Raw genomic sequence first — 10188 nt, forward strand, 5'->3', positions numbered from 1 at the left:
CGGGAGTTTCACCGCCTGGTGGGTGAGCTGCGTCTGAACAACGGTGAGGATTTCAGGGAGTATTTCAGGGTGTCGCGCTGTCAGCCTTTCCAACCTTTCCGCCATTTTTGTTCTACTCGGTTCCGAGGCTTCCGACACTTTTCACCGTTGTGTACGACGTCCATTGGGGGCGTATTGCGTATTACGGAGCTGATTTCAACTGCCAGTGTGAAGGCGGCGTGAGCGTACCAGCTCTGCTTTGTTTACAGCTGTTAATGGGGAAACCTCTATTTCTCGCGCTTTATGTCTATGCTTTAAAACATCTCCTGCTGGCAAAGAATGAATCTGCATTTTCATTAAGTCCGCCTGACCCACGCGGCAAACATATTTTGTTTGTTATCAAAAAATATCTACTCTAGAGGGACTTGGCTGTTGTTATTGATTCTATTTGGAAGTCTACCGGAAGTTAAGTTAGGTCCGCAAAAGTGCGCATGCGCAGTAACGTTTGTTTATGTTGTTACCGTTGAAACTGTCTATAGAGAGGAGACATATTGACATTATGATTTACTGTTTAACTCTCCCTCTATGTCTGATGTGCATTCTGTAGGGTTTGGGGGTGAGGGTGACCCCATACACTGGGGTGTAATCTGGTTCACCGGCATCTTCGGGCCACACAAACTGGAAACGGCGCAGCAGAGTGACAAAGACCAGGAAGAGCTCCATACGCGCAAGACCCTCACCGAGACACATACGAGGACCTGTAAAACACAAATGATGATGCTCACAGAAAAGGTTTGACAAGATGAAATACAAAAATGTCATACATTTTTAATGGTTACCTGTAGAGAAGGGTATAAAGGCCTCAGGCTTCTCAAACTGGCCTTGCTCATTAAGGAAGTTGGCTGGGTTGAATTCATGCGGAAACTTCCACTGGCCTTCTTCTTTTAGTACAGAAGTAAGGTTGGGAATGATCACAGTTCCCTAAACGAGGAGAAACAGTTCAAATTTGTTCTGAAGTACTACAAACTGGTTTCTTCAGGTTTCCTCACCTTTGGGATGCTGTAGCCCATCAGCTCTGTGTCTTTGGTGGTGCAGTGAAACACACTTAGTGGTACGGTGTTAGCCACTCGCTGAACCTCATGAATCACAGCCAGGGTGTACGGCATATTGTGTCTGTCTTCATACGATGCCTGATCTTTACCCTCCAGAACCTCATCGATCTCTTTTTGACATTTTGCTGGTGAGAAAACAAGGTCATGTTTGTTTAAGTTTAGAGGACTTAGCTTTGCTAATATGCTAACACACTCCTGAAAGTTTGCAACATTCAATTACAATACGAAATGACAACAGTATCATAAATTTAGTTTAAATCACACTTAAAAACTGTATTTGTAATCTCGGTTCAAGTGTTGCTAGTCAATGAAATATTTTCAGGTATTTTCACATTGAGCATTACAATTGCTTTTATCTGTAGATCTATGAGTCTGTCTCCTCCTGCTCTGCCTGGTTTAAATTAAGCCAAAATCAACGTGTGCATTTTAAACAAACCTTGAACCTCTGGGTGGTTCATGAGGTAGAGAAAAGCAGTGAGGAGGGTGTTGGACGTGGTATCAGTCCCTGCAAAGTGCAAATCCAAAATGTACACGATGAGCTGGTCTTCAGCAAAAGTGGAATCATCATTTTTTCTCTGGGGAACACAAGATATTTTTAATTTGAGTCTCAAACTGTGGTAAATCTGTACCCCCAACACCCCCCCCAACACACGCGCGCACACACACACACACACACACACATACACACATTTTACATTAAAAATTATATTAATAGCATAACAGTTGGCATGATGTATATTTAGGTTCAAATCAGATTCTGAACCTTGAAACTCCAATGTGATTTGGAAGAAACACGTACCTTATCAAGCTCATCCAGATAGCAGTCAATGAAGTCTCTCGGCTCTCCTGGGACTCTTGTGCTCTTGTGTTCGTTGACCACACTTAAGTTCATATTTTTTAACTTCTTTACATTATCAAATGCTTTTTTAAATGGCAGGGGCAAGATTCTTAGTAAAGGAAGAGTGTCGTATATCTGTTAGGAAAAGACATGTTTGACATTTTTGTATAATCTAATAGCAAGTAGAAAAACTGCCTATTAAGAAAAAGAAAAAAAAAAGAGAAGACTGCAATTGGCAAATGGTGTTTTGATATTAATTCTCACCACATTCCATGGTCCATTGAGGATCTTTGAAATCTCTGTAATGTACTGGACATAATGCTGAAGGAATTCATTCTTGTAATCAAAACGGGAGCCGAACAGAACCAAGCCGATAACATTTGATGCAACATTGTGGAACATATTCTGAGGATTCACAGTTCCTCCTGCACAAAAAAAATATATATTAACAGAAAAGCCATTAAAAACATTATGGCAATGTTCCTTGTCAGTTGAGTTCTCAACCAACAAAGAAATGTTTTTGCATATAAATACCAGCATTTTTGTCCAAGTCAGCAACTAAATGTGAGATTTCTCCCAGAATTCTCTCTTCCATAGACTGCTTCCCAAGGCCAAAATTCCTCAGGGTCATCAGAGCAAAGCGTCGATGATCCTTCCAATGGGGGCCATAATCGGCCAATATTACACCTTAAGTAAAGTTAAGATGTTAGTTGTGGAGATTCTGTTTTGTTCCTGATATAAGCCTTACTTATACTCAATTAAATACTACAACATAATTACCATCCTTGAATTCGACTGATCGGCGATATTCCAAGAACATTGAAACTCCAACAACACAATGGTTTTACTGTTTTATTACTCTCCTTGTCTTCATTTTCAGTGACTTGTTAAATATTTATTACATTGTTAAGGCCCAGACAACTTCGTTATTGCATCATCTAGCGCAGTAGTTCCCAGTCCTGGTCAAAGAGTTCCCCAAAAAGTAGGCTACACATTTTGGATGTTAAATAACCATTTTAGGTCTCTTCTAATGAGCTATTGAATTGAATCAGGTGTGCTTGTTTTTTTCATTCTCATTCTCAATTCCAATAATGCTCACAAATCTGTGTTTTTAGAACAGTAAAAGTCTTTTTTGTAGTTACAATGTTATATTGATTCACGTTTACCATAAAACACTGATAAAAGCATATTTACCCCCGCTTTATTGGAAATTAAATAGTATATGTTTATGAAAACATATCTGAAACATTTGTGTATTTGACAAATATTGCATTTATTTTTATTGGCTTTTCATTTCTGTTGTATCAAAGCAATATCACACTCATTAGACTGTGATTTTATCACTCAGCTGATATCTAGGACAGCTTGTAGTATGAGTTACCTTTATTCTCCGTGAGATGATTGGTCATGCCCTCTTGAGGACGTCCTGAAAAGTCTTGAGCCTTTGTAACCAAAGCTTCCTTAATAACTTCAAAACTATTTAGAAAAACGTATGGTTTTGATCCAGTGTACAGGCTGAAAATTTTCCCATATTGTTCTGCAAACTTAAAATATTAGAAAATTATGTTACAAACAAGAACAACTGAAATGTTTAAGCGACTGATGACCAAGAGAAAGCCATACTTTTTCAAAATCCTTCAAAGGATTGGCCAAATCAATGTGAAGCAGATTCCCAAACAAAGGGAGAGGAGGAGGTCCAGGAGGAAAATTCTTTGGCCTCTGGATCCGGACGAGGAGGAAGACGAAGAAGATGCATGTCCACACAAGAATCAGAAAGCCCAGCATGCTGACTAGATGTCCAGCTGTTGTCCCTTTAGATACAATCAACTCAAATCACTAGTACATCGCCTATCTGAACAAATATTATGGCTGTGTTCCAGGAAAGATAAAATGAACCCAGGGAAACAAACACTGCTCACTGCTAAGTTTTTTAACTCTATCTCTTCAGTATACAGGAAATCATATATCCAGATTATTATGTTTATGAGCCAAAGGACCAATTATAAAAGTAAATATGTTTTTTATATCTGCTGTTTAAAAAAATTATGCCATTTTGAATTTAAAAATACTTCCTTTTTTATTTTATAACTTTAGTTTTTGTCAGTGTGTTGTAGTTAGTGCTGTCTAGTGGAATGTTCATGTTTAATGAAGGCACACTGCTGTTGGAAAGTTTGGGGACAGTACGATGTTTGTTGTGTAAAATAAGAAATGAATAAGTTTATTCAACATGGATGGATTAAATTGCTCATAAGTGACAGTGAAGACAAATGTGTTGTTCTTTTTAACAATATTCATCAAAAAATCTTTAAAAAAAAATGGTATTCACGGTTTCCACAAAACATTAGTCACAAAACATCAATATTAATAATCAGTAATGTTTATTGAGCAGCAAATCAGCATATTATAATTATTTCTGAAGGATCACGTGACAACTAATTTTTTACTGTCATAAACAGCTGTTTTCAGAATAAGCCATTCTGTAGCATTTTCCTTTAAATGTTAATGAGCTCTGCAGACCCCGCCCCTCACTCCCAGTTGGTCTCAGAGAGACTGTTTACTTAAGCCGCATTCATTGTTAAACTTGCTAATTAACACATTATTAGGAAAGGCGATTTTCAATGATTGAATGATTAGCGCCAAGATAGACACATGAAGGCAGATCGGGGCACATTAAAAAACAAACGTACTTCACTGCGTCTTCAGCGGCTCAGATGTCATGAGTAAATGACGACTGCTATTTTCATTATTACATCCAACAACAAAACACCTCAATCGCTTAGGAGAAATTCTTGTCTACATCTGCTCCAGCTCTGAAACAATGGCAGACTGATGACAGCTCATTCAGGGCGGTCTAAGGTAAGAGGCCAGTCCAGTCTGTGCTGAAACACTAGCGTCAATCAAACTATCGTGGGAGGGGCTGAGATCAGCTCATTTGAGGAAGGGGTAAAGGCCCATTCACACAGAGAATGATAACTATAAAGATAACGGTACTAGCGTTCACACCAGCGCATGATATTGTATGTTTATTCTAAGTGCACATGCATCTGCCGCTTTAAATTCTCAAGCTCATTACAGCAGGATTGATTCTGATTGGCTGCCAATGTTTTTATCATTCATCAGAAAACAAATCTTTCTGAAAGTGATTCCAACAATATCTTTCTCTGTGCCTTTATCTTTAAAGTTGTGTTGTGGACTAGTTTTTAATATTGAGAATGATTTTTAGAACTATATCTCTATCGTTATCTTTATAGTTATTGTCCTTGGTGTGAACGGGCCTTAAAGGTTTTAATAGATTAAAAAAAAACCCTGGGTGTATTTTCACCATTATAGGGTGGTTGTGTACACACACACTGCCAACACACATTTCAGCTCAAACTACTTGTAAAGTGCATGTAGCATCCGATGACCCCTTTAAAACGTTATTTTAAATTGTGAAAAATACCACATCATTTAAACATAGATCTGTCAGAATCATCAGAATCTGACTGTCTCTCTGCATCTGATTGACATTATGATTTACTGTTTAACTCTCCCTCTATGTCTGATGTGCATTCTGTAAGGTTTGGGGGTGAGGGTGACCCCATACACTGGGGTGTAATCTGGTTCTCCCGCATCATCTGGCCACACAAACTGGAATCGGCGCAGCAGAGTGACCATTATCAGGAAGAGCTCCATACGTGCAAGACCCTCACCGAGACACACACGAGGACCTGTACAAGACACGTGCATATATGATTTACAAAACACGCTCACGCTAAACCTACACATGTTTCTGATTCTGAACCGTTACCTGCAGAAAAAGGCAGAAAGGCCTCAGGCTTCTCAAACTGGCCTTGCTCATTCAGGAAGTTGGCTGGGTTGAAATCATGAGGAAACTTCCATTGGCCTTCTTCTTTTAGTACAGAAGTAAGGTTGGGAATAACAAAGGTTCCCTAGAGAAGAAAAAGTCACAACATTATGATTTTAAAAGCATAAAACTCTCTTTATATGGAGGTTTCCTCACCTTTGGGATGCTGTAGCCCATCAGCTCTGTGTCTTTGGTGGTGCAGTGAAACACACTTAGTGGTACGGTGTTAGCCACTCGCTGAACCTCATGAATCACAGCCAGGGTGTACGGCATATTGTGTCTGTCTTCATATGATGCCTGATCTTTACCCTCCAGAACCTCATCGATCTCTTTTTGACATCTCTCTGGTGAAATAAAAAGTTGTTTTAAGTTTAAGGCCTTCATCTTATTAATAGAAGTTTTCTGATAAAAAACAAAACACAGACCTTGAACCTCTGGATGGTTCATGAGATACAGAAAAGCAGTGAGGAGGGTGTTGGACGTGGTATCAGTCCCTGCAAAATGCAAATCGATAAGGTACCGGATAAGATGGGCTTCAGAAAATGAGGAACCATCGTTTCCTCTCTGGTGAAGTTAAAATAACCAATGATTAGAGCTAAGTACTACCATCTAAATCAGTTACACATACTAGAGAATACTAGAAAAAATACTAGAGATGCACTGTTATGGCCGATAACCGATAAATATTGGAAATGTATATTGTTTTGTTTAAATAAATTAAAAATAAAACACAAAAAAACAATAATTTTAAATGCTACAATTAAATTTAGGCAGAGGTGGAAAGAGTACAAAAATATTCTACTCAAGTAAAAGTACCATTACATTAATGAAATTTTACTTAAGTACAAGTAAAAGTACCAGTCTAAAAATCAACTCAAGTAAAAGTAAAAAGTAGCTCATTTAAAATTTACTCAGAGTAAAAATTACTTAGTTACATTTTAACAGTGGGAGGGAGTCAAAAATGGGACAGGCCAAGGGTGTCAAACTCAGTTCCTGGAGGGCCACAGTCCTGCACAGTTTAGATTTAACCCTAATTAAACACACCTGATCCAGCTAATCTAATCATTTAGGTTTATTTGAAAACTACATGATATGTGTGCTGGAGCAGGAATAGAACTAAACTCTGCAGGGCTATGGCCATCCAGGAACTGAGTTTGACACCCCTGGGATAGGTCTATTAATCTCAAACTAGTTGTTTTTAATTAAAGGAATCAGTTATTTAGAATAATAAAACATTTGGGCTGTTACCAGGCAAATCAGTATCAACAAACTCATCTTTTAATGCAGAGGAAATGCAGAAGATTCATTGGAAGTGGCATTTAGATGTATTACACTGTTTAGTGCAGGACAAGAATGCATTTAACCTGCAGTTACAAATGCATGAATAATGTTTTGATATACAAGACATAAAATGTTGAATACTCATTTGAAATGATAAAAAATTAATTATTTAAAAAAAATCAAAAGATACTTTAAATGTGAAATTAAAATGGCCAGTATGTGTCAGCAAGTCACTGTTAATAAATGAGTCATTGCGATTGAACCGAATCATTTAAACGGTTGATTCATTCAGGAACGAAACACTGTCACGTTGCTCAGAGACGCAAAACTGTGCTTTGGTGGCTGTGTTTGGAATTATTTTCTGTTGTAGAAATAGAGCTAAAAAAGGCAATATGGTGTCTAAAACGCAAGTCTCTTAATTAACTTGTTTACTGAACTGTTATATATATGTATGGATATATTCATGATGATTTTTGGAGGAAAAGACGGCCTTCTTTGTGTGATTTTGATTTAATATATGAAATTATATAAATATGTGAATTTTCTGCCCCTATATCTTCAATTTTGTGATCATTCTAAATGCATTTTAGGAGACTGAATCACACAGTGAAAGAACGCACTATAAATGCGCGCACACATCATTAAAACAAAAAAATATATATATATAACTTATATATACGATATATATAGCACACTCCTCACCACTGTCTTTTTGGCTAATTTGTGCAAAACCTCTTGCTAAAATGTCAAAGCTTCATTTTTACCACCAATGCAACGATGCAATTATTTAGCTTACCTCTACATTCTTGCGAAGGGTTGATGTCTTGTCGAGATTTTATAAGCTGCTAGTTTGGTCTTCCTAGGGAAGTACAGCTTACACTGCATAATAGAGCATACATGTGGCCAGGGGTTCACTTCATTTCCTTCGAGTTCAACTTCAGAATATGACGGGGTTTCGTTTTCAGCGGTGTCTGCACAACTAATGCCTGTTTTGACCGTCTGCATCTTTCTTGTGATTTTAGCGCCAGTTTGCCCTCCTGCCCATTATTTACTGACGTAGTATCAAGGGAGCGATTTTTATTTATTTTTATTTTTTTTACTCAGTAATTAATGTGTTTTAAAATGTAGCGAAGTACAAAACTTTAAACAAAATATACTTAAGTAAAAGTAAAATTACAGATTTAAAAAATTACTTTAAAAAGTATTAGTACACAAAAAAGCTACTCAATTACAGTAACGCGAGTAAATGTAATTCGTTACTTTCCACCTCTGAATTTAGGCATAGGCATATTAGCATTTAAACCGATAATTTATTTTAATAACCAATAAATAGTGAATATTACAATTCTATACCATTTTTAAATAAATTACAGATACTAGAAACAACTAATACTGATAAATTAAGAAAATCTCTAATATACGCGATAACCGATATCATAACAATATAGTGCATTCCTACAATATACCATCACAGATGCACACACACACACCTTATCAAGCTCATCCAAATAACAGTCAATGAAGTCTCTTGGCTCTCCTGGGACTCTTGTTTTTTTGTGCTCATTGACCAGTTGTGTGGTCATTTCTCTGGCCTTGTTGGCATTCGTGAAGGCCTTCTTAAAGGGCAAAGGCAGACATCTCACCATAGGAAATGTATCGTATATCTGTAAAAAAAAAAAAAAAAAAGTTAAATAAATAAATAAATATATATATATATATAGATAGAGAGAGAGAGAGAGAGAGTGAGAGAGAGAGAGAGAATTTCCCTAACCCTAACTATAAAATAAAAATGTAAAGTGCTTTCAGACTTTTGCACTTCTCTGAATATGTTTTTTAATAGCTTTGAATATAATAATTTAAAAGACAAACTGATAAAATGTCTCACCATGGCCCATGGCCCATTGGCAACCTTTGCATTCTCTGTATAGAGCCGAATGAAAAGCTTGAGGAATTCATCCTCATAATCATAACGAGATCCAAACAAAACAATGCAGATTATATTTGACGCAGCATTGTGGAACATAGTCTGAGGGTCAAAGGAGTTTCCTGCACAGACACAATATACATTGATCTGAATCTCAAGTCAAAATGTACATTTTTGAGTGAACTGTTCCTGTAAGATACAGGTATGAAACAAAAATAAGCACATTATTACCAACTCTTTTTTCCAGTTTGGCAATAACGTGAGAAACCTCTCCCAGAATTCTCTCCTCCATTGACTGCTTCCCCAGGCCAAAGTTCCTCAGGGTCATCAGAGCAAAGCGTCTGTGTTCTTTCCAACTGGGGCCATAGTCAGACAAAATCACACCTGCGAAAATCTGTAAATGTCATTTATTGGCCTCAATTATACTAAGTGTAATATTGGACAAGGCAGAAAATTGCTCTTTGGACTACAGAAAAGAGACAGAGTGAACAAGTTCACAAGGATATTGATTAACTGTAGTCTGTACAGAGGTACAAGAGTGAAGGTTCGTTTGCAAGTTAATTTACCGCCTTCTTTTGTAACATGGTTGACCATGAGATCCTGCGGTCGTCCTGCAAAGTCCACAGCCTTAGTAAGAAGAGCTTCCTTCAAAACCTCAAAACCATTAAGAACTACCCAAGGTTTAGTTCCCAGGTACAAGCTGTAAACTTTCCCATAGCGATCTGCAAGCTAAAATGTTTATCATTAAAACATTAGACTGCTTGCAGTTCAAAACAGCACCATATTTTTCAATGCAATAAGCATTTTTGGAATGTTGCAAGGATATTCTTCGTTTTTTTTTTCAAGATTTAACATTAGCGATCCAGATTTAACATTAGCGATCGACAAAGTGTTAAAGAATGCAATACTGTACCCTCTCAAAGTCGTTCAAAGGATTGTTGATGTTTAGCTCCAACAAATTCCCGAATAATGGCAGGGGACGAGGTCCTGGAGGGAAGTTCTTAGGCCTCTGGATCTGGATGAAGAGGAACAGGAGGAAGGTGCACATCCACACCAGTATCAGAAAGCCCAGCATACTGACTGATGTAGCTCGGTAAAGTTGGCGAGATATTCACAGATTCGACTTTTCCGGATCAATAAATCATGAGCAAACGTTTTTTTTTACTATACAGCTCGCAGTGATGTAGAAAAAAGCAACACGCTACCT

General features: G+C 37.5%; 2 protein-coding genes across 2 annotated transcripts; both read right to left on the reverse strand.

Annotated features, from left to right (window-relative positions):
• Positions 1–519: 519 nt before the first annotated feature.
• LOC132124936 (cytochrome P450 2F2-like) lies at positions 520–3770 on the reverse strand. The gene is made up of 9 exons (XM_059536101.1): positions 3553–3770; positions 3311–3473; positions 2464–2616; positions 2194–2354; positions 1891–2064; positions 1528–1666; positions 1029–1216; positions 819–960; positions 520–737 (listed from the first exon to the last, which is right to left on the reverse strand). Exons 1-9 carry the CDS (start codon positions 3712–3714, stop codon positions 544–546), a joined length of 1476 nt encoding a protein of 491 aa, XP_059392084.1. The 5' UTR covers positions 3715–3770; the 3' UTR covers positions 520–543.
• Positions 3771–5437: 1667 nt separating this feature from the next.
• On the reverse strand, positions 5438–10188 carry LOC132124935 (cytochrome P450 2F2-like). Its single transcript, XM_059536100.1, has 9 exons — positions 9895–10188; positions 9548–9710; positions 9213–9365; positions 8943–9103; positions 8548–8721; positions 6202–6340; positions 5933–6120; positions 5720–5861; positions 5438–5639 (listed from the first exon to the last, which is right to left on the reverse strand). The coding sequence occupies exons 1-9, from the start codon at positions 10054–10056 to the stop codon at positions 5446–5448; spliced, it is 1476 nt and encodes a 491-aa protein (XP_059392083.1). The 5' UTR covers positions 10057–10188; the 3' UTR covers positions 5438–5445.

The sequence above is a fragment of the Carassius carassius genome, chromosome 43, assembly GCF_963082965.1.
Source record: "Carassius carassius chromosome 43, fCarCar2.1, whole genome shotgun sequence".
Taxonomy (NCBI): domain Eukaryota; kingdom Metazoa; phylum Chordata; class Actinopteri; order Cypriniformes; family Cyprinidae; genus Carassius; species Carassius carassius.

Coding starts and splice junctions, on each gene's coding strand:
- LOC132124935 (XM_059536100.1), bottom strand. CDS start 10,056: ATGCTGGGCTTTCTGATACTGGTGTGGATGTGCACCTTCCTCCTGTTC. Junction 9,104..9,212: donor CAAACTGGAAAAAAGAGTTG/GTAATAATGTGC, acceptor GTGTCTGTGCAG/GAAACTCCTTTGACCCTCAG. Junction 6,121..6,201: donor GAACCATCCAGAGGTTCAAG/GTCTGTGTTTTG, acceptor TTATTTCACCAG/AGAGATGTCAAAAAGAGATC.
- LOC132124936 (XM_059536101.1), bottom strand. CDS start 3,714: ATGCTGGGCTTTCTGATTCTTGTGTGGACATGCATCTTCTTCGTCTTC. Junction 1,667..1,890: donor ATCTGGATGAGCTTGATAAG/GTACGTGTTTCT, acceptor TGTGTTCCCCAG/AGAAAAAATGATGATTCCAC. Junction 738..818: donor CTTTATACCCTTCTCTACAG/GTAACCATTAAA, acceptor TGTGTTTTACAG/GTCCTCGTATGTGTCTCGGT.